The sequence below is a fragment of the Podarcis erhardii genome (assembly GCF_964252035.2).
Source record: "Podarcis erhardii genome assembly, chromosome: 12".
NCBI lineage: Eukaryota > Metazoa > Chordata > Lepidosauria > Squamata > Lacertidae > Podarcis > Podarcis erhardii.
The window spans coordinates 43444563-43468965 of NC_138513.1; the positions used below are offsets into that span (position 1 = coordinate 43444563).

At 40.1% G+C, this 24403-nt stretch overlaps 1 protein-coding gene across 31 annotated transcripts in view; it reads left to right on the forward strand.

The window, feature by feature from the left end:
- The window catches only part of CLASP2 (cytoplasmic linker associated protein 2), a 125071-nt gene that overhangs the window by 51631 nt on the left and 49037 nt on the right, over positions 1-24403 (forward strand). For 25 of the 31 annotated variants that reach the window (XM_081834718.1, XM_081834724.1, XM_081834747.1 and 22 more), the window contains 13 exons: positions 100-246; positions 5231-5310; positions 8512-8604; positions 8746-8891; positions 11302-11437; positions 11913-11983; positions 13446-13505; positions 14616-14693; positions 14981-15148; positions 16873-16928; positions 17363-17533; positions 19927-19950; positions 23545-23562. In XM_081834718.1, the coding sequence (XP_081690844.1) occupies positions 100-246; positions 5231-5310; positions 8512-8604; positions 8746-8891; positions 11302-11437; positions 11913-11983; positions 13446-13505; positions 14616-14693; positions 14981-15148; positions 16873-16928; positions 17363-17533; positions 19927-19950; positions 23545-23562 (1248 nt within the window). The remainder of the gene's footprint in view (positions 1-99; positions 247-5230; positions 5311-8511; positions 8605-8745; positions 8892-11301; positions 11438-11912; positions 11984-13445; positions 13506-14615; positions 14694-14980; positions 15149-16872; positions 16929-17362; positions 17534-19926; positions 19951-23544; positions 23563-24403) is intronic. The other 6 variants (XM_081834744.1, XM_081834719.1, XM_081834730.1 and 3 more) reach the window with 2 other exon arrangements.

Below are 24403 nucleotides of genomic sequence, written 5' to 3' on the forward strand. Positions count from 1 at the left end.
ATTTTTGGCAACTTCTGAGTGAATGCTGCTTAAAAGGCACTTCTTTCTTTTTTAAAAGGATTGTAACACAATATTTTGTTTTCAAACAATCTTTTCCAGATAAAAGCTTTGATGATGAAGAGTCAGTGGATGGAAATAGGCCATCTTCAGCTGCCTCAGCCTTCAAGGTTCCTGCAGCCAAAAAACCTGCAACTCCCTCAAATACTTCAAGAAAGCCAGGTTCTGCTGGTGGGCCTAAGGTTGGAGGTAAAACCAAACTATTGACCCTTGAGTGTTCTTCCCCATTCCCCCTTTTCTGCCTTTCTTCTCTTTGCTGACCCTGTCTCAGCCATAATTCATATTGAGGAACTTTGAAGGGTAATGTTTAATTCATAACTGCAGTATTTTTTGCAGACCTAGAAAGTGTGAAGAACCTTGGCAAAGTGTGTGCATACATGAATTAGTGCATGTGTGTGGATGTAGATGATAGTCCAGTTAATATCCAGTTTTTAAATGCTTGTTTTGTATTGTATCATTAGCTGTTCACACTCTTGTGAATAGTTGAATTTACATTTTATATTTACTTACACTGCATAGTGATGAATCTAATGCTTTAATGCATTACTTGATACTGAAACATCCCTGCTGTTATATAAAAACTTAGAAACAGGTAAATAATCTCTTAAGTGGACTCAAGCCATTTGTTTGGGGGGGGGATGTAGACCACACCACAATGCTGTGATATTAATTCCTGTGTAAGTGTGGCAGATTTGGTTCATAGACAAATCTGTTTTATGTATTTACATGCATGTCCCTAGGAATTTTAAGTTGGAAGACATTTATTTTCTTTTGAAATGGCTGGAAACAGGACTTTCTAAAGCAAATAACATTTTTCTTACTGTGATCATTTAAGTATAATCAAAATTACAATGGCAAAATTTAATACAGGCTACTGATGCACTGAATTTATATTTAAGATGCAGTTGTCTGACTGAAAGGTTTAGTTAATGTTATATTTTCCATTTTGACTTTTATTGTGTGGTTTTAAATTGTTGCAGAAGTTGCATTATGAAAGCTGGAAGGATTGTTACTCATGTTTTCTGTGTGAACCGGGTAGCTCCTTAAGATCAGCTGGGGCTTTGGTTCTGAAACTTATCTGGACCACACTTTCAAAATAAGAATTTGCTCATGCCAGGCCGAGTTTTTTATTGATAAGAAATTTATTGGAAAACACAATTAGGATTGTACTCACTTGATGCTCTTGCTCTCATTTTGAAAATATATCTATCCCTATTCTGCAAATGAATAAATTATAATTGATACTATGCTATACTACATTACCCGAAACTGAAATGTTTAACAGTTTCTTTGATTGTCCTTGATTCTTCTCACCACGCTTGCCATCCTCTCCTCCCACACCAGTGTGGCACACCACACCCTTGGGGAACCACTGATGTAGGACATGAATGCTGCAACCCTGGGCAGGCAGTTAAACATAACAGTTGTAAAAAAAAAGGTTACATTGCCAAGTATAATTCTGTATAGCACAACAGGTGTGCACTGGATGCTGGGTGAAATGCAAACCCCAAATTTTTTCTTTGTATACAAAGCATCTGAGTTTACTTTTTGGTAAATTCTTAGCATTTTCCTCTAGGTTTTGTCTGAATTATTCTTTATTATAATTTCCTCTGAAATTTTGTACCTCATTTCTTTTCTAAGATTTGGCTTTATAGATACTAGATGTTTCAGCAAAAACCAAACCCATAGAACCTTCATTCAATACTTCCCTGGTTTTTGTACGTGTGATGTAAAACAATTCACCTCTACTTTGTGTAGTAGAGTAAACTCATTTTTCTGATAATGCATAAGCCTGGCAAAGAAAACAATAACTTTAAAACATGCACGTGTAACTTGGGTTGGCATGGTTGTTAAGCCAAAATAGGTAAGCCAAAATGCACTGGTACATGAGCAACACACTGGGGTTAGCTCAAAGTGGTAATAATCAAAATTGGATGTGAATGTTCATTAGTTTGTTGAAACATTTTGCCATTGGTGGAAAGCTGTCTTGCCTGCAACCCCTTTCTACCAACGTGGAAACAAGTATCTCAGTTTCCCTTCTCCTCAATGACTATATACATTCACACCTCAGTTGTCGAACGCAATCCGTTCTGGAAGCGCGTTCGGCTTCCAAAATGTTCGACAACTGAGGTGCAGCTTCCAATTGGCTGCAAGAACTTCTTGCACTCAAGCGGAAGCCGTGTCAGACATTTGACTTCTGGAAAACTTTCAAAAACCGAGAGACCCCAGAAAGTCTTAATAAAAGGCATGACAAAAATTGTGTCTAAAAACTAATTTTTAATCTGTATATGCTCAGGTGTATACTGTATTTTTTCATGTATAAGACGCCCCCTACTTTTGGGAACCCCAAATTGAGAAAATGGGGGGAGATGGACCAGAGTTGTTGAGTTGTTGTTGTTGTTGTTGTTGTTTTAATGCCCCCAAGATCACTCACCTGATGCTGCCAATTGCACGCGTCGCAGAAGAAAACAAGCTCCCCGCCAGCAGCCGCCAATTGCACACACAATTGCCGCAGGCACAGCCAATCCGCAGCAGCCCTTGACTTAGCCACCCAATTGTCGCACCAACAGCCAATCCTAAGCAGCTCTTGCAGCAGCCACTAATCACCCACCCAATTGCTGCTGACAAGCTCATGTTTGCAGCTGCAACCAGTCCCCCGTCCCACATATGCACTATCCGTGTAAAAGACGCCCCCGATTTTTAACCTTATTTTAGAGTAAAAAAAACTTTGTGTTATACACGGAAAAGTATGGTAATCTTCTCTCAAAAGTTGGTGAATCCAGAGACCTCGAATACAACAAAAACATGTATTCAAAATAACTGACATGGCATATGTTCTCATTGGTGACACACACATTTTACATTCTATGTTGCGATGGAGCTTATTGAGCATGACTCCATTGACAGCTACTCTAGTTATATGACACCGCCCATGGCTTCATTTCTCATGTCACATTAAACCATAGCAGATGTTCTTGCGGTATTCCCTAGAACATGTCTTGTTGTGTCTTCCAACCCTAGGTTGACTTGTTCCGAACAAATGACCATGACAAACTTGCTATGACTTGTGGTTTATTTGGAGGAAATAAAACTTGAACCTGGGTTTGGAGGACATAGCAAGCCAGGCTCTGACTAATTTTGCAGCAGGATTGGAGTGCTATGAGAGTATTTGAGCTGCTGGTTCACACTGACACGGACTATTTTTTTTAATTTGACATATGAGCCATCTCATAGGTATGTAAACTCAGGTGGTAGCCATTTCTAATCTGATGAGTTAAAACATAAATGTGGGCATAGGAATTTAGCATCAATTTGGCTTAGCATGTTGTGTGAGCCAGATCACATATCTCTTACGTTCTTCTAATTTAAACATTTGCTAGAAGTCGCCCTCTAGCAAAGGTGTATGCACTCAAGTGTGGAAAGAACATTGCTATTTTTATTTACATGCAAAGTTATATTTCACCTAGTAGTTCACAAACATTTTGTCTAATAAGTTTAATGAGTTGCCTAAAGATAGGTCAAGTGGCATTTTAATATACAGAATTAGTTAAAGCATTTGCTTTCCTAAGCTTGAAACTAACACATTTTAGTTGTCTAATCTTTTATATTACAGGCTTTGCATTTTAAGGCCTGTGTTAACGTATTAATTTACAATACTTTTAGCCCAGTGCAAGTGTCAGTTTTCATTCCTTTTAATAACAACAATAATAATACGAATTCCTCCAAATGTTGCTTATTTATTTCTGCAGACTGCTGCAGTATCTGTTTGCTATCAGACTTTCTGCCTTCAAGGAACTGCCTAAATTAACTTGTTCTCCAAGAACTTCTGGAACATTTCACATGGAACCCTGTACACTTTTGAGGAATACACACTTGATTCATGAAGATCATTTAGCTAATGTCAGGCCTTACCATTGTCTCACGTGAGCTTTGTGTCACATGAACACACTGGTCATGGGTACTGTCACAGAGTGCTCTCTTGTGATTCCACACTACAATACTAGTAGGAGTGGACAAACTATGATTTGGGTAGGTCTGGCCACTATTACACATTACCTTACTGGGGAGTTGCTAATAAAGTTCTCAAGAACCACTGGAACAGAGTTTAAAAACACTGCCATAAATATTACGCCATGGTTAGAAGTTGGTTTATATTCTGAATTGTTAACCATAATTTCCCAATTCAGATGAAATGGGGAATTTTGTTAATGGAAGACTTCCTGGTTCCATGCTCACACATGTGAACCAAGGAATGAATGTGGAGCCCATGTCCATAGCAGCTTGTTGAGCCAATATATGTTCATGCAAACACAGCACTGTTTCATTGTTCATTGGTGATAGGCCTCTTTGAGCCACTTGTTGCAATTGGTAAAGCCAGCTGTGTGTAATGCTTCTAAATGCTGAAAATGGAAAACCTATTTGGGGCAAACTCAATCTTGTAAATTCTCAGTCTCTGACATAAATCTTTTTTTCATCCATGCAATTAAATTTCTAATTTTGACCTTTCTTAACTTCCCTGCTTATATAGAGCGCCACTTTCTTGGGCTGGAGGCATTCTTCCTCCTTCTTTAGTTTCATCCTAATCACTGCCGCCTAATTCACTTCATTGGTATTAATTGATGAACCACATTAAGAAGCACAATAATCCTTTGGCTCTTTATATTCTCACCCTACTTTTCTTTATCTTTGTCTTCCAGTCTGTCTTGCCAGTGATTCCAGCTTTTATCCCTTGTGTGTTAGGGTTGGAGATACTAGACTTTTTGCTTTTTTTCTTTCTTTTGACCTTTGAGCATGGGAGAGCCACAGTTGTTGTCATCATTTTTGCCCACTGCTGAGAAGCAGAATAAATTATGGAAACTATGCAAATCTACATAATTATATGGGTGACAGAATTCAGGTTTTCTTGGTACAGAATTTGTTGCCCTGGCAGGGAAGGCTGGCATTCTTGTAAATATTCAGCAGTACCCTGTGGTAGTTCAAGCATTTTAAATTGTATCTTACGTAATAAAATCAGTAATTTAATCAGTCTTATTGTTTCTTAACAGTAGCTTAAAATCCCAGGTAAAATACATGTTTTTGTTTTTATTAGACCAAAGCTTTATTGAATATAACAAGCAGACATACAAGCAAACATTTATGCAAATATATATAATTGCAGTCTTATCACTTACAGGCACCACCAAGGAAGGAGGAGCTGGTGCTGTTGATGAAGATGATTTTATAAAGGCATTTACAGATGTTCCTACTGTGCAGGTAAGGTGAAGTGTGTTTTGTTCATAAGATTTCAGTTTGGGAGCACTTCCAATTTTTTTGCAAATTTGCTTTTCACAGCACTCCTCTTTTAATAACTGAATGTTTACTGAGTTCCATGGGCTGCCTTGAACTCGAGGAATGGTGTGCTAAAAAGGTTTGAATGAATGAATTTTCTTTTGGGGAGGTCTGGTAGCTGAGTTAAATTCTCACACTCAGGGGTTAAATTATAAATATATTTGGGAATAATCTTCCATATCAGATTGAGTAGGATGAGAGTGAAGGGTGCAGTTTAGCTTACTTGCATGAACTTGTGTGGCTTGAGAGAGTTTTACTGGTCAGGAATCTGTAGGATAAGACTCTGACCACATCTGCTTGTGGCATACGACAGCTATGGTAAAGTGGATTAATCCTAAGTGGCTTAAATACATATTGTGGAGGAGTCTGTCTTGAGCTGGGCATTGGACAAGGTAGCGATCAAGGCCTTTGCAGCTTATTTCCCTGTAAATAAAGAATTAGCTGAAATTTCACTTATTCTATTATAAAATTACATGGTTGTAGTGTTGAAACATCAAGGTACATTCCTAAGTGCCAGACTGAGCAAAATGTGTTAGTATATTTTGAGAGCAAATTTCAAAAGCAATTAGGCTTTTTAAATGGAGGCAAGCAGGTGACTTGCACACACACACACACACACACACACACACACATATATTTGGGGGAGGGGAAACAGCCTAACAAAATAATCCTTAAATTCTGTTTCGGTCATAGGTGTCCTAGCAGCATTGAGACAAGGCATCGTATGTGATAAAGCAGTAGCTTTCATTGTTTCTCTGCTCAGCATCCTTCTGAGAGAGTGCATGTGTGACACTCACAAATCTAAATTCCTACAGTCAAAACATTATGCATAGTGTGTTTCATCAGCCTATAATAATTCTACCTATACTTCTTCATTAGGACAATAGAATAGATATAACACAGCATGTAGGAATTGTTAGATAGGGGTGGGGCAGAGGCAATGTGAGGAGCCAGCAATTAAGCACAGACCATGCTGGAGACAGCATATGCTTCAGCCACGTTTTAGGATTCTCTCTGCAACAGGAGGCCATCTGATGAAATTACACTACATAGTTTTGGAATATTAATGGTTCTTATCTGCAACAAACATACAGTCATTTTAGCCAAGTTCTGTTATTTCTGATAAATTGTTTGGCTCATTGTGGCCTCAAAGTTTCACCAACAACAATCCAGTATACCCGGGCTTTTTTGTTTAACTACATCAAAATTGATTTTCACTAGCTCTAAACTGTTTGTGTAAATGGTGTGAAATTAAAGCTTAAACTGTATTGATGGTCATTGCAGCAGGACTTCTATAAACTTTTCTCGTATGGATACGTAAGTCCTTCCTGTTCAATTAGAACACAGTAAAGCAAACCATTTTAGCAAGCACTTACTGTTATTATAGTACTATTATAGTAAGGTTGACATTTCTAAAATATGCATTGAGAAGAAATACAGGCAAACTCCCCACTTACACGGAGGTTACGTTCCGGGCTGGTGCGCACCTAAGTGAAATTGCGTAAAGTGGAGATCACCCTTTAAACACCCTCTGCGCTGCTCTCCCTTCAGTCCATACCCAAAATACTGTATCCCAAAATACCCACAACTGGAATGGAAGCTCTGGGGTCAGCAGGAGGCTACAGGACATGCAGGAAAGTGGCGGTGGCTGCTTCGCTACAGCGCATGTTAGCTGTTAGGCGGGGAGGATGAGCAGTGTAAGCAAAGCCCTTCTGTGCCTCTGGTCTCTTTGGAGCTTCCTCCATCCTCACTGACCTCACCTTTGGGCTCCAAGGAGGGTCTCCACAATTTCAACTTTCTGCACCATCCCCGGAATGTAACCCCTGCATAACTTGGGACTGATCTATATTAGAGGAATGTTGCTGAGAAACAGCTCAAGGGCAGCATCAAGGGCAGGGTCTCGATGACAAATTCTGTATTTTTTGTTACATTTTCTCCATAAAAACAATTAGGTGGGGAAATTGTGGTCTACCTCTGACTCCTTGGAATATAGGCTGTTGTTTTGACAAAGTCGGGAGTATTTCAATCAAACGTAGGACATATAATAACTTGATTTTTCCCCCAGAAATTTAGACAGAAAATAATAGACGGAATTTAAGTTAGAGCCACCCTTATCAGTAGAGGCCGGGAATTCTTTTTCTTTTACCTGAAAAACCCCAGGATAAAAATTCTTATGCAGTGTTCAGTGAACTTTCCAAACATTGTGCTTTTTATAGTTGCTGTCAATTAATTCAGTGTTTTAATGGTTTTTAATTCCTGTGTGAGTAGGACAAGCTCTTGTTGTATTCTGTTGCCCTCTGTTGGCTGCCTGCAATATAAGCAACATTATTTTATAGCATTAATTATTTAAAGATATATACAAGCCAGCATATTTTTTCCTTTCTCCTCTTCTTCTTACCATTTATCACCCTGGTATACATTTTTTTAATTATTTACTTGGGCTTTTGTTAATAAAGGCTGAATTAGTACATCTGCATCCATATAGGCGCCAGTGAGTTTGTCCCCAAAAGAGGAACAGGATGCTGAAATACAGACTTAACATAACCATTTGCATTGGTTCCATTTCCTAGATCCGAATTCAAGATGCTGAGTTTCATCCATTAAATTTTAGCCTACATATATAGGACTGCTTCCACCCATGTATCTGCCTTACAGTGTTTTCTAAGCTTAATATAGGTGCACTCCTTTGTTATCAAACAGAACATTTTCATTAACTTCCTCTCACTTCTGCAGTTGGATTTTATATTGATTAATATTTGGGCGTGTGGGGACTAAAAAAAAACGGTCAGGGTACTTTTCTAGTAGATAACTAAAATTTTGGGTCCAAAACATGCTGATGATTTATTTTTTAAAAGAAGTTTGAGCACTTTAATGTTTCTCACCGGTAATACTATGTCTACTTTGTACTGCCAAACAGCAAATAAAACCACATCTGACAGGATTGCGGTGGAAAGGGACTTTGCCCATCAGAAACATAAACAATAACCAGTTATGGGCTAATTCTTATCCCTCTTATCCTTAACGCTCCCATAGAGTAGAGGATTTCCACCATTCTAGAATGCTGCTTGGCTTGATTACTTGAGTTCTGCAAAACCCAGTCTTAGTCTCATCATCTTTTCTTTTCAGATTTATTCTAGTCGTGAACTCGAAGAAACGTTAAATAAAATCAGAGAAATCTTGTCAGATGATAAACATGATTGGGATCAACGAGCCAGTGCGGTATATCTTTTTAATATTACATTGTACATATTTATTTGACTCCAACAGTAGCTTATTGTCAAATTTATCCGTTTGGAATAAGAAATGATATTATACCAATTCTTTTCCCCCTTTATCCCACTCCCCATTCCCCACCCCCAGCTCAAGAAGGTCCGTTCATTACTTGTTGCTGGAGCTGCTCAGTATGACGGATTTTTCCAGCATTTACGGCTGTTGGATGGAGCATTTAAATTATCAGCTAAAGATCTCAGATCACAAGTGGTTAGAGAAGCATGCATTACAGTAGCGTAAGTATCTGCTAAGGAAACTGATAATACAAAACTACAGTACTTGGCTGTGGTTTAATCAGTTGAATAGTCCTTACTGGAAATACAGTAGAAATGTTGCATTGCTTTACGTATCTGTATAACTATGATAAGTAACATAACTGATGTAAAACATGAATAAGAGTTCAGAACACAACTGCAGGGCACATTATGCATCTGCATGCCCTTTGTTCCTTTGGAGGTGTGGTAGTTCTCATATTTTGCAGATTATTAGTTTCCTGCTAGAGCAGAGCTTGTATTAAAGGGATATAATGTTTAAAAATAGGCATAAACAATGCTGCAGAAAGGCATTCATTTTGCAGAATATTAATATGCATTAGATCATCCAAAGTAGAATTATTGTGGTATGCCCTGCAGTGATAATAACTGCAGACACAGACCACCCCGCTATTTCTAATCTTAAATGTTCAAAATCATGAGCTGATAATAAGACTTGATTTGCTTTCTATTTTAAAGCATTTGATACGTTCACATCAATCACACTTTCAATTTTATGTTTGCGACTCTTGTGGCAAAAGCATTGTGGGAAGCATTTTGTAAGAGAAGCTCATTATTTAAAGAGATTTCTAAAAGTAATACAAATGCCATTGCTGTGAGTCCACCCCTTAGCAAGACCCTCCGGGCTACATCTCATGTACAGTGGTGCCTCGCAAGACGAAAATAATCCGTTATTTCTTGTAAACCAGTTAGAGGTTCTACTACTACAGTCAAACTATCTATCTATCAACAACCACACACACACGCACACACGGTGAGCACAGAAAGAAAGGTAGTCATGCACAGTGGCAGTGAGAAGGAGGAGGAGTTTTTGTGGGCTTTCTGTGGCCTCTTACAGACTATTGATGGTCAACTACCTAAGTACAAATTGCTTAATTTGTGGCTGCCGTGGCACCCCCCACTGTTACCTAAAGTATTTAAAGTTTACTTACTACCATCTAGATAAGACAACGGTTTGCAAACAAGTAGCCTCTTTGTATGAACTGTACTCGTGCTTTGTTCTTAAAAGCACCTGAATGGATAGGAATATTAACATGTTTGTAGGATTTGGTTCTTGGAGGGTGATAGATCCCCTAGAATTGTGGTTAAAGGAGCTGGAGTAGACTTTAGAATTGCAGGCAATTCCCTGCCTTCATTTGGGAGAGGATATTGTGCAGGATCCAGCAGTCGGGTGACCAAAGTATGGTTCTATAGTATATCCATATTAGTCCTAGGGTTTTTTAAAGGATAAAAAAGAGTGAGAAAAATTTCATATGACTAAATTGGGTGGGGAACTGGATCCAGCGGGAGGACCAGATCCCAAGGTAGCCAACCTTCTGCAGGACATTTTTATTGAGATGGGAGGAGGATTCTATCGATTCCCTGGTGTTATATTTCAGATGGTTGAATCAGGGACACACCTTGCTCCCAGTTCTTCCTTTTGAGCCCAGTTTGATTTCAAGCCCAATTCTTCTTTTGTAAAGGAAGAAGTCAGGGGCGTCCTTGGAGCGTGCCCCCATTTCTTCCTTTTGAATTTTTCCACCTCACTGTTTTGGAAGGGGCCAGATATACTTGGGATAGATTGGGAGTTACTGTTTGAATCCAGTGGCTGCTGAAAGCAGTGGAACAGGGTAAGGCACTGAATTCAGACAGCACTCAGTGGCTGCAAAGGCAGGTGTGGTTTGGCTCAGCCGGCCTCGCAGGCCAAATGGGGTAGCCTGGTTGGCCTAACAGCCACAAGCCAGAGATTCCTCTCCACTGGGATAAATGCAGTGCTTTATATGGGGCTGGATTCCAGGAAAATGTGTGTGTGTTGTGGCGGGGAAATGATCGCTTCCTGTAATAGGCTATTATATGATAACTATTCTTCTGATTTTCATTGCATCTCTTAAATGAAGTGAAAGGACAAGACACTTGTATAATTGCCATCTGCTGAAGATACTTTTATCCTTATGCATGATTAGCTGGGAGAAATGATAGTGCTTGACTGTGACAGTAGTTCCCATGCACATTTATTGGTCTGCCTTGGTGAGGTGCATAATGAACTATCCAATTAATCATCTGGTTCAAATGAATCACAGGACAAATGGCTTTCCTATCTAGGAGTGTGGTTTGTGTTTTCAGATTTGCCATAGGGACCTGGGTGGTTCATCTTCAAAAACATTTGTGGAAGACAATTGGAGGACTATCTGGCTGATTGACATTTGAAATTAAAAGCTGGATTAAACTGAAGTTCTGGTCCAGCCAGGCATGTTTATGGGCTATGTTAAATGTAACGTGCAAAGTTGGGAACGTGTTGGGAAAAGGTTTTTATATTATTTACAAAGAGTGATTATAGTTCCTGTCGTTGGTGCTGAATTAGTTTTGATAACCAGTTTTACTCTATTCCTTCCAGCCATCTTTCAACAGTTCTGGGAAACAAGTTTGATCATGGCGCAGAATCCATTGTGCCTACTCTGTTTAATCTGGTTCCTAATAGCGCCAAAGTTATGGCTACTTCTGGGTGTGCAGCCATTAGATTTATCATTCGTGTAAGTATGCTCCAATGTTATTTTTAAAGTTCACTTCTGTATTGGGCATATTAACATATATTAACTATGGGCAAGTAAGGCTATAAGTACGTACTTTTTCCTATGTGAAAAACTATGTGAGCTACTTTGTGCGAAGTATTTGTGGCAGCCAGAAGCCTCTTTATATCATGTCATCATACTGTATATTTTCCAGAAATTGTAGTTCCTTATTTACTTATTTGATATGAGATAGAAAAGATGAAGCTATTATGTAGCCTAAAACTATTTTCAGCATTCCACCATCTGGGTTTCTATCTTAATTTTTGTGCTCAATTTATTTTGAGTTAAATAAAATTGTGAGCCCTATGCTTAAAGCCACCTTTGTGTCAAAAATGATAAATGCTATAGAACTGCAACCTTATGACTCTAATGCCACACAAAATTTATTATGAGTATTGAATGCCTTGTGATAGCTTTTTTTCCACTCTCTTTTCAGCATACCCATGTGCCCAGACTCATACCTTTAATAACCAGCAACTGTACCTCAAAATCTGTTGCAGTCAGGAGGTGAGCATTTATGAATAACAAGCTTTATGAGTATAATGTTCCTTGATTTCAAGAAAGGGTTTTAGGAAATGAATGGAATTCATCTTCAGGAGTTAGGCTCTGCTGTAACTCTGATATGTGCAGTGTCACAATCCCGCAATAAAGGCGGAAGTTCTCTACACACTTACCTGGTTGTACGTTCCATTAGGCTCAGTGGGACTTCAACATGTACAGTGGTGCCCCGCAAGATGAACACCTCGCAAGACGGAAAACCTGCTAGACGAAAGGGTTTTCCGTTTTGGAGGTGCTTCGCAAAACGAATTTCCCTATGGGCTTGCTTCGCAAAACGAATTCGTCTTGTGAGTTCCTGCGGGTTTTTCCCCCTCCCCCCCTTTTCCTAAGCCGCTAAGCCGCTTATCAGCTGTTCCGCTGATAAGCCGCTTAACAGCTGATCGCTAAAAGCCACTAAACCACTAATAGCGCTAATCCGCTAAGCTGTCAATGGGCTTGCTTCGCAAGACGAAAAAACCGCTATACAAAGAGCCTAACGGAACGGATTAATTTTGTCTTGCGAGGCACCACTGTATAGGATTCATTGTGAAACTTAAAATGTTAAATATGAACCCACCTGGACCCTGAGATCATCTTCTGAGACCCTTCTTCGTGTGCCTCCTCCTCGAGAGGTCCGGAGGGTGGCAACATGAGAACAGGTCTTCTCTACAGTGGCTCCTCATCTGTGGAATGCTCTCCCCAGGGAAGTTCGCCTGGTGCCTTCATTATATACCTTTAGGCACCAGGCAAAAACATTCCTTTTTAACCAGGCCATTTGTTAATTTGGTTGACATCCTATGCCCTTTTAAAATGTGGGGTTTTGGGGGGGCAGCAGCTATTGGGTTGTTGGTTTTATTTTGATTATATTTTGTGGTTTTATATTTTGTTTTTGTTTTGCGAACCGCCCTGAGACCTCCAGGTATAGGGCAGTATATAAATTCAGTCAATCAATAACAACTCCATTTGCGGCATGAAGCCTTTTATTTTTATTCGCTTGGTGTTTGTGTGTTGCTGGTTCTATTGCTTTATGTTGTTAAGATGATATAAATTTGAAGATAAGATGAAGGAAAGTCAAATCAAAGACCAGGAACAAACTTGTCATATATTTACAAGTGGGTGTGGGTTAAGACAGTGGTTCCCAATTACCTAAGTACTGTGGACAGCTTTTCAAAAGCCAAGTCATGGATCCCCTTCCTTTTGAAAATTTTGATATCTCTGTGACAGTTTTTGTTATGTGAATGTGTGGGTGCTGTTCAGTACAGTTTTATTCGGAGGTGACCCAATGAAATCAGTAGACATGACTTAAGTTAGGTCCATTAATTTCAACGCATATGCTCTGGAATACCCTCTTGTGCATACCATCTTGATAAGAGCTTCAGATTCCTAGACTTGGCAATAATCAAACCCTGACTTTAGTCCCTGTCTTTTTCAGGCGCTCTTTTGAATTTCTAGACCTGTTGTTACAAGAGTGGCAAACGCATTCCTTGGAAAGGTACGATTTATAGGTGACATGAACCTCTGTTTTAATATTACAAGTATAAACGTAGTTAAGTTCTCCTAACAATTGGATCTACTTGCTGTTTCAGACCCTTTAAAAAACAACAACCAGAAGAGGCAATTCTGTTTTGTTGTTGTTGTTAGTGAGGCTAGCATTCAAAGTTTAGACGAAGTAGTTTTAGATCAAACAGTGTTTTGACCAACAAACAGTGAGGTATCCCATAGATGTGCAAGCAACTCTTGGCTTGATTCTCCAAAACTAGGTTTGTTTTCTAGCTACTCTTACCTTGTTCCTTTATAGCCTGGAGATCATCTTGGTTGGGGCATTCAAACAAGCCATGGTTGAATTGAGATATAATAGCACACTATAGTTTTAAAGCCACAGTCTGTAAGTCAGCAACTAATCATGACTCTACTTTGTGGTGTGTTGCCAGAAAACATTCCACAGTTAGTCCGCTGGTCAGAGTTCAGACTTTCAAACCAGCCACATTTTGGCTAAACATATTGTGGCTTAGTGTTACGTGCAAATTGGGCCATTGTCTGTACAAATGGATTCTTAAGTGAAGTATTTCAAATAGCAGTTTTTCAGTCTTACTAGATAGCACAGAGGTAGATAATTTGGTGCAGATTTCCTCAAAAGCAAGCATGGGGAGGTATGTGACCCATTCTAATCTATATTTCTAGTTCCAGTTACAATGTTATCTGCACAGAAGCACAAATTTTCATTTCCGTTATGTATGAAAGTTGCTAATCCTAGCATTTTTATTATTGTATCAAAGTTACCATATTCAGTGGTTTCATTGCAGCAACAACTAGTGTCACTGTACTTATGAGTAGCTCCTCTGTACATCCTGCTAAAGGATTCGTTGTATCTTCCTTAACCATAGAAGCAGATTCTGATTACTTCCCATTTCTTTGGCCACTTTATAATCTTGATGCGGTGCTTTGTTGTTGTTTTTTGAAAGGTGGTTCATGGGTGCTATGGAAATTACCCTCACAGAAAAACTAACATAGAATTTGGGCAAGGGGAAGCATTTAGTTAACTTATTCACAAAACAATATGCACATTTTATATATAATGCTGGACTTGGATTTTGTCTTTTAGGCATGCAGCAGTCTTGGTTGAAACCATCAAAAAGGGTATTCATGATGCTGATGCTGAAGCAAGAGTGGAGGCAAGAAAGTAAGTCGGGGATCATTTAAATATTTTACTCTAGAAAGTATTGATGCCTTTCTAAGAGGAAGAATTTCATTCATATCTAAAGGAGCAACAGTATTTCTCTATTCGATATGTGCTTGGACAACATAGGTTTGGGATGAATGGTGAAACTTTACTCAATTAAATTTTAGTATCAGAAATTTGCTAATATATTTTTCATTGGTGTTGATGGATTATTGCTTGTATTTTTCTTTTTTTAATACTTGGCTATCCAATGCCCCTGTAATAAATATTATGTAATTTGTTTGCAGGACTTACCTAGGTCTAAGAAATCATTTTCCAGGTGAAGCAGAGGTGTTGTATAATAACCTTGAGCCATCCTATCAAAGAAGCCTGCATACATACTTAAAGAATTCGGGTAGTATTGCATCACTTCCACAATCTGACAGGTCATCCTCCAGCTCACAGGAAAGCCTCAAGTAAGGGTCATTTTAGAATAAAATAACTTCACAATAATCCAGATAAGATCTGTGTGCAAAAGCATACCCCATACATCTACTCCGTTTGCTGAGTCAGGACTCACAGGCATAAATAATATGCACACTTGAATGCAAATGGACCCACCTTGTATTATTTTCAATGGGATGCCCCTTTTTAGTGCAAATCTACATTCTGTGCAGGTAAGACTACATCAGGTAGGACTTGAACACGTCTGAATTTGCTGTTTTCAAATTTTGAACATTCTAAAGCTCTAGTCGAGTCACAGAGCCTTTCTAGTATTCCACCTGCTTCAACCGTCCTAATTTGGCAGGAGATGGATCTTGCTTCTCGAGCCTTGACAAAAACGCAGTGCTTGTCCACAGGAATTTGAGAATTAGCAGAAAATCCAACTGTTGCAAGGCAGAAATCTCAGCCTTGGTTACAGAGGACTCAAAGATGTGGTAAAGGAAGATAAGGAGATGGAGAAGCTGAATGAATTACTTCCATCTTTCTAGTGAAAGATAAAGGGCAGTTTCCAGTGCCTCAGCTAACTTTTGTAGGGAGGGAATGAGGAACTTAGGCCAAAGAGTGGTGATGACAGATGAAATTCTGGGCCTAATAGACAAAAACTGACAAACCGTTGGGAGTCGGATGGCAATCACCTGCGAGTTTTCCAAATAATTCAAATGTGAAATTGCTGACCGTCTGAGAACTGGATATTATCCAATACAACGCCCGATTTTTAAAAAGGGATCCAGGGCACCTTCTAATTATAAGTCAGTCACCTTAAAATTTGTCCCAGGAAAACTGGTGGAAAGTATTGTTAAAGAGAAAAATAACCAACCTTGTAGAAGAGCAAGTCAAGCTTGTCATCGGGAAATCTGGTGGAGGACTACCTCCACATTCCCATTTAACACTGATGATGCCCACCCATAGAAGACAAGGCCTTGTTTCCTGCAACAAAGTCTACCAGGGCTTCTCTTGTTGGTATTGATCAAGAACCACAGATCTTTCAGGGAGGCTGGTGTGATTTGGAGGTCTTCTTGTGCCAGAAATCTGAACAGAAGATCAGTGGCGTAGCGTGGGTTATCAGCACCTGGGGCAAGGCAAGTAATTTGCGCCCCCTAACCCATGGATTTGCACCCCTTAACCCGTGGATTTGCGCCCCCTAACCCGTGGATTTCCCTAACCCCCAGATGTTGCGCCCGGTGCGGCCGGCCTCCCCTGCACCCCCCACGCTACGCCACTGCAGAAGATCACCTGGATAAGTGTAGATACAGTATCTGTTGTAGATGGAGGTGAACACACTGGGGGTAACGCCAGTCTGAAGGGCACAATCTTGTATTGCAGGTGCAAGCCATCACAGCAAAATCTGCCTGTTACCACTTGGTGGAGCTCAAGCCCCACCTGATGTAGTCTACCTGCACCCAAAGGAACTCTTCATAAGTATTCAAAGTACCCAGTTGCACCCTTTATATGCAGCTTAACAGCTTTGTATAAAAATATAGTAGTGCTTGTTTAAAGTTCTCAATAAAATGTATGGGCTTCTTTAAGACCTTTAAAAAGGCCTTATCTGGTCCATAGCAGGATGATGTTAGCAAGTAAAATGGATTTGCATATTCACTAGACATATTCATGCAGAATGAAGAAGGGGAAAGAATACTTCAGTGTGTTGTAAAATGTTTAATAGCATGCCTTACTAAAACTGTTGCCTTTGTTTCAGTCGTCCCTTCGCATCAAAATGGTCCACATCCGGTTCAACAACTATGGCTGGCAGAGGTAATTCTTTGTGTACTAAATGTGCTAGACCAGTGGTGTCCAAATTTTTTTTCAAAGAGGGCCAGATTTGATGAAGTGAAGGGCCGTGACGGCCGACCAAAGAGCCAACCTTTTTTTTAGGATTGAAGTTGTTGAATTTTTTTAATGATTTTACCCCCAAGTTGTTGAGCTGTTTTCAGGATTGAAGTTGTTGCGGGGGGGGGGGTAGGATTTTACCCCAGGAAATACACTGCCACAGGGGCCAGATTAAACCGAGCAGCGGGCCGGATTAGGCCCCTGAAACAGATTTTGGACATGCCTGTACTAGACTAAAACTCTCTAGAAGTAGCATCTTTTTAAAAGACGTTGCACAATTAATTTATTGAGCAAGAACAACTGTATGCTTAATAAGAAGGGATGCATGATATATGCAATTTCATTACCTTCAATCCCAGTTGCAGGAACTACCAAGTCTGTTCCAAGCCCAGGAATGCTACAGAGATCTCGCAGCGACATAGATGTCAATGCTGCCGCTGGAGCGAAGGCACGTCATGCTGCTGGTCAGCCAACGGGAGCTGGCCGTTTAGCAGCCGCTGGTCTACCTCCAGGATCATATGCTTCACTAGGTGAGGGAATCTGTTTAATGATCTAATAAGCTGCTTATTGGATTTCTCTGTGAATTTAAATACGATTTTTGTGTGTGCCCTTGCAGTGATGTTTATGAGACACCCAGCTTTGTAAACCGAAAGGCTGTTGTTGCCTAGTTGGTTATTAGTGGTTCAATTAAATCACATCTCTGTGGTTTGTTGGGGGGGGGTACTGGTGAAAAGGTCATTCTAGCATTGAGAGTACTTAAACTTCAATCCTAAGATTATTTTCTGAGGAGCAATTGTGAATGGACTTGGTTAGGACTTACTGAGAGTAAACATGCTTAGGATCAGTTCTCGAAACTCCCATTGTTCTAGGTGCATTTTGTGACAGAGAATTTCATTAGTGTGAGCTGTTTCTGAGCTTTGGGTGCAGTACTGCGCCTAAGATTTCTGATTAAAACTACAGAGTGGAAGGATAGGAGGACCTTTTTCTGCCTCCCCACTTCCAGCCACTCTCTGAAGACTGGAGAATATTAGGGGGGTGGGCAGGGGAAGGACTAGACCATGTGAAAAATGAACCTAATATTTTAGCTGCAGTTCATTCATTTTCAGCTTTGTATTCTTATTATAAAGAAGTGTGCCTAGACATTCCGTTGTTGTACCCATAACCCAGGTTTAAGGTGCCATTTAGCTCCTAGCTTTCATATCTCAGTTTCTAACATTGCTTAGGATCAGTATCAGCTTTGGTTTCCTGCAACAGAGAGATGAACTGTTGATGTCTTGGTTGTAGTTAGTTACTGTTTTCTCAGCTTTTGAAGAAAAATGTTTCTTCATTGTGTTACTAACACCATCCTTTTGCAAGGATGCTGTTGTACCTAATGTGTGCTGAGAGGTTTTGTACGGCTATCTAATGTGTATTTTATGGAGCTATTTTAAAAAAGAGCTAGTGTGATTTTGAATGTTCCGCTGGCATTGGTCCCATCAGCCATGTTCAGTGTTGTTTGCTAGAATCATCACTCCCCCTAGTTTGGGTGATGCCTAATGATTAGGGACACTTTGGGTGTTAAGCAAGGATGGGCTAACATGCATGGTGGCAGTGCTTTGGGCTGCAGCAGGAATAAAAGAGGTCTCCCCTGATTTGCCTTCTCCTTTGCTATGATACAGGAAGTTGGTGTTAAATCTTTTGCATAAGAACATATTTCAAATTCTGAACAATTCTGATTGTACCAATGATGGTAGACATAAGTAAAGAGGCATGGTAGATGAGATATTAATGTGTGAAAAACTGTTAAAATTCAGAATAATTTGTGTTGTTTAACAAGGAAGGTCCTCTTGCTTTACCAAGTTGAGGAAGTGTACTCCAATAGCAGCTTTGTGCTGAAAATATTTAGTTGGAGGACTATACATTTTTTGTATTGCATTGGCAAAGCTGTGGCATCGCATACACTTAAGTTTAAATATTCCCAATTTTATGCAAGTGAAAGGGAAGGAAAATGATACCCGGTCTTGCTGATACTTGTTATAATGCAGCTTTGTTAGTTTGCCATTCATCTGGTCCTGACTGGCACCCAAGTTGCTTCTTATGTGGCACTTACTCTTTGCCAAGCTTGACATCTAGCGAGAAAAAAAAGATTGGAGTAACCACTCCTGGGTCCGGGAGAATGTTGCTCTGATTCTTCTTGCCTTAAAGATTACTTAAGAGACAAGCATAGGTAGAAACCCCACCACATTCTTAGTAAGTAAAAGGGTAAAGGGACCCCTGACCATTAGGTCCAGTCGTGACCGACTCTGGGGTTGCGGCGCTCATCTCGCTTTATTGGCCGAGGGAGCTGGTGTACAGCTTCCGGGTCATGTGGCCAGCATGACCAAGCCGCTTCTGGTGAACCAGAGCAGCGCACGGAAACTCCGTTCACCTTCCCGCCGGAGCGGTACCTATTTATCTACTTGCACTTTGATGTGCTTTCAAACTGCTAGGTTGGCAGGAGCAGGGACCAATCAACGGGAGCTCACCCCGTTGCAGGGATTTGAACCGCCGACGTTCTGATTGGGAAGTCCTAGGCTCTGTGGGCCTCGAGTTGATACACCTTCTCTTCCAGAAAGGCAACCAATTTGCACTTCCTACGCATGTACTTTTGCATGGTACAGGTGTTGCATGTCATTGCAGCAGCTCCCTCACCCTCCATGTCCCCTGAGATAGTACCCCGGGCTTCCCCCTCAAATTCCCCCACTAAATGCCCTCGCAGACGCCCCTGTTTAAGAGCACTCAGCCACATCCTCAAGCCCTCAAAAATAGCTCTCAGGTTTAACAAAGATGCAAGTGTCTGTAAACTTTCTCGTTTCCTTACTGAATGTTCTTTGGCTCTCTTGTCAACTCGGTTTATCTAACACACTAAGTTTTCCCTGTTTCTTTGCCTGCTCTTCCAACAAAGAGGATACTTCTGACAAGATGGATGGTAAGACCCTGTTTTGTCTGATTTCTAGACTATTAATCTTGTGAAATCTGTTCATACAATACAGTAGATGTTTGCACACTAATTTCATTGGTGACTAATGTTATTTGTTCACTAACACATTGCACATTAATCTCAAGGTCTGAATTATGTTTGTCAACTTCTAATACAACATTGCTATTATATGTATCTATATGGCTGATCAGTTTTTGAACTACCTTCTCTTAATACTTTAGCTACTGACATTCAAATTAACAATGAATCTTCATTTTCTAGACACTCATCAGTAGGAGCAGTACAGTTAAATTTTTGTTGTGTTAATATTTTGCTTTCTGTAACAGACAGTCTTGGTTATTTTGCATTTCCGGGTTGCAAATTTAGGAAACTCAGTAGTTTGATTATGCTCACTAGAATTGTGTGTTCCATTTCAACAGCTTGTTGAGCTCCATTAGAAACCACTTCTGAAGCTTTCATATCTTCTGGAATTGGTCTTAGAGTAGCAGTAATGTAACTGGAGCCAAGCCAGTAGTATCTCAGTCTCAGTGGCACACACAGTGCTGGCACATTTGACATTCTTTTTTAAAAATAAAAATATTATTTATGATTTTCAGTTATATACATTTCAGTAGTTTTACAATCATTTTAACATTTCAAAATGTTCTTCCTTCCCCCTTTTTCTGCGGTTCCTTCAATTTATTTTTCCTTCATATTCCAAATTACCGTATTTTTCGCTCTGTTGGATGCACCGGACCACAGGACGCACCTAGTTTTTAGAGGGGGAAATCAAGGGGGAAAATATTATTTCCCCCCCCCCCAGCCCCAAAGAGCAAGGGACAGGCTGTGTGGAGCCTGTCTGCTTCTCCCAGAGCTTCTCGGGGCTGCGGGGGAAGCCTGGGTTCCCCCCACCCAGCCCCAAAGAGCAAAGAAGCCAAGACAGCGAGCGGGATCCATAGCCGCTCAACCTCTCTCTTTTTTAAAAAAATAATATTTATTTAAAATTTAAAAGGTTACTAAAAGAAAAAGAAAAAACACCAAGTTAAACAAAACCTTCACAATAAGGAAAAAAGAAAATGGAAAAAAACAGAAAAATAGAAACAATTAAAAAAAAAGACAGAGCAAACCTTCCCATAACTTATCTTTCATTTACTTGTTTCCTTGACCTCCTCACACCTCCCTTTTTTATATTCTAGTTCGATTAGCTATTTCAGCAGCATAGCCGCTCAACCTCTCCAGCCAGGAGCTAAACCTCTCCAGTGCAGCTAAAGAAGACAAGGCAGCGAGCACGATCCATCCCGCTCACTGCCTTGGCTTCCTCTTTAGCCTTAAGCAGCATCTTTAGCCTTGCGCAACGGGATGGATCGTGCCCGCTATCCACCGGGGGTAGACTAGATGACTCCTGGGGTTCCCTTCCAACCCTGCAATTCTATGACCTTGGAAGGTGTTGGGGGTCTCCACCACTGGAGGCTTTTAAGCAGAAGTTGGGGGACCATCTGCTTGGCGTTCTTTAGCTGTAATTCCTACATTGTGAGGGGGCTGGGCTAGATGACCCTCGGGTGGCCCTCCCAACTCTATACAGTCCTACACGTCTGTGGCAGGAGATCCACAGCCACTTCACACAATGCCCACTCCCAATTTTCATTGGAGAGACATGTGGCTTCAGTGTCTAGGTAGGTACCCCCCTACCTGCCACTCTTCCCCCACCCAATTTAAGCCGAGGGAATTCCTGCCAGAGAAGCTCCCAGGTGAGGCAAGGGTTAAGATCTACCTCTGGTAAATGGCTTTCCCTTTTCTCTTCTTCTTCTTCTGTGCTATTTCCTCCTTTTGTGTTTTGTGTAATCTGTTTTTATTGTATACTAAAATAAAAGCTGCAAAGTTTCCTTTTTTATAATATTCCCCCCCCCCAACTAAAACGTTAATCTAGATAAAAACACTGACCCAGAGGAAAAGAAGGGGGTGGAGAAAGGACAGGGGGGGAAAAGAGGTAGAAATAGAGATATTTTTTAAAAGTTGGCTTCTTTAGCCTTGCTCAGCCTCCCGCGGCTAGAGAGGCACGCAAGGCTAAAGAGGAAGCCTGGGCAGCGAGGGGATGGATCGCGCTCACTGCCCGGGCTTCCTCTTTAGCCTTGCGCAGCCTCCCCGCGGCTGGAGAGATTGCGCAAGGCTTTTCTACGAGGAGGGAGAAGGGACTGACTGGCCGCGTCAGCCCTTCTCCCTCCTGGGGAAAAGCCTGCAAGAGCCGCACGAAGCTTGTGTGTGGCTCTTGGGGGCTTTTCCTGCCTGCCTCCCCCCCTGCATTCGCTCCATAGGACGCACAGACTTTTCCCCTTAGTTTTTAAGATGGAAAAACTGCGTCCTATGGTGCAAAAAATACAGTAACTTAACATATTCATTTATTCATCTATTTTAAATATATACTCTTATAAAACTGCAGGTTATTGCAATAATCCTGTCAGTGTTCTTATCTGTTTACAGTTTGTTTGTAAATAGTCAATAAATCATTTTCATTCTTTTATAAAAAGTTTGTTATCTTGATTTCTTATTTTTCCGGTAAGTTTCGCCATTTCTGCATATTCCACAAGTTTTTGTATCCATTCTTGTTTTGTCAGGACTTTTTCTTCTTTCCATTTTTGGGCAAATAACATTCTTACCACTGTAGTCTCACACATGAAAAAAATTCTATAGAGTCTAACTCGTTTCCCCCCTATAATTCCCAAAATGAAATATTCTGGGGTTTTTTTAACTAATGTTATTCTGAACATCTTTTTCAATTCATTATACAGTTGTACCTTGGAAGTTGAACGGAATCCATTCCACAAGTCCATTTGACTTTCAAAACGTTCGAAAACCAAATTGTGGCTTCTGATTGGCTGAAGGAAGCTCTTGCAACCAATTGGAAGCCCCGTCGGACAGCCAGCTTCCAAAAATAGTTCGCAAACCAGAGCGGTCACTTCCGGGTTTGCAACGTTCGGGAACCAAAACGTTCGGCAACTAAGCTGTTTGACTTTGCAACTACCCCTTTCTGACTCGGCCACAATTAATTTATTTGGGTACGATTCAGCCAAGTCATGGAGAAGTCTCACTGAAATCAATGGATTTAAGTACTGTATTTAAGTCCAGTAATTTCATTGGCTCTGTTCCAAGCATGACTTTGTTGGATATCACTCTCTATGCTGGATTTCATAAGATTAGTCTGTTCAGAATGCACTTAGTTTGAATATATTGCTCTGATTTTATGTTCATGGCTTTCAAGTCTGCCTACTAAAGGAAAGCTAGTTTTGAATCTTGTTTTGGAGTTAGTTGTGTGAATGTTTCTGAAAGTTTACCTGTTTTTGCACATTGTGCCAGATCTGTTGTACAGCTATGTCAAAAAGTAATTTTAGCAGTGGTGGTGGATAGGTGCAATACAGAACTTTTCATCAGACAAAGAATGTAGCTTCTAATGCAGGGTAACTGCATCAAAAAATATTTAATGGACTAGAATTTAATCTCATATAATACACTTTTTAATATATACACATTTAGGAAGCCAAAGAGTGATTGCTTACCTAATACAAAAATCTGCTTGGAATGTCATTGTTTAATATTTTTCCCGTTTAGGAACAGCTTCTGAGGATGGTAAGAGAATGAAGCTTCTGCTAAAAATCAAATGCTTTCATCTTATATTTTCATTATCACAAACAACAGCATTGTACAGAGTATATAGTCCCCCATGTGACCTTCAGGGTTAATTCATTAGTTGGCTTGCCTAATAATATTTTGTTGCTGCAATATTTATTTGCAAAATATTGTGTTTTATTTTATATTTTTTCCAAGTAACCATTCACAGTAAAAATGTATTGGTACCCATTTTATTTTAGATGTGCAAAGTTTTTTGGTGGAAATTTCAACATGCTAGACAGACATTCTCATGCTTTGGGGAAGCAGGTGCTACTATTTATTTGGACTTGAAATTTCTCTTGGAAATCAAGTAGATACATAGCTCAGGTTGGTCCGTCAAGCTGTGGTCAAGTATTGTCAAATGGTCTTTAAAACATTAACTTTACGAGAATCCAAAAATGATGTCCATCAAAAAGTTTAATACTGTGCTTACCTTTGTTTTGTAATTGTAATATGTCCCAGCACTAAACAATGACACTGACTTTTTAAAGATGGAAGATTATGATTAATTTTGCTACATTTTACTCTGTCCTTTTCTGCAAGGAGCTCAAGACTATATATTAACTCTATCCACACAATACCCCTGTTAGGTAGTTTAGACTGAGTTGTGCAACTGGCTTAACATCACCTAATGAGCTTCATGACTGAGGGAATCTGGGTCTCCTTGATCCTAGCTGTATAGTATACCCATTAAGCAATGGCCTTTGCCACTGATAACTGCTTGTGTTCCTGCTTGAAGATACCTGCAGTTACAATATGTATTCAGTGGGAAAGTTTTTTGTTGTTTGCCTCTAACTTC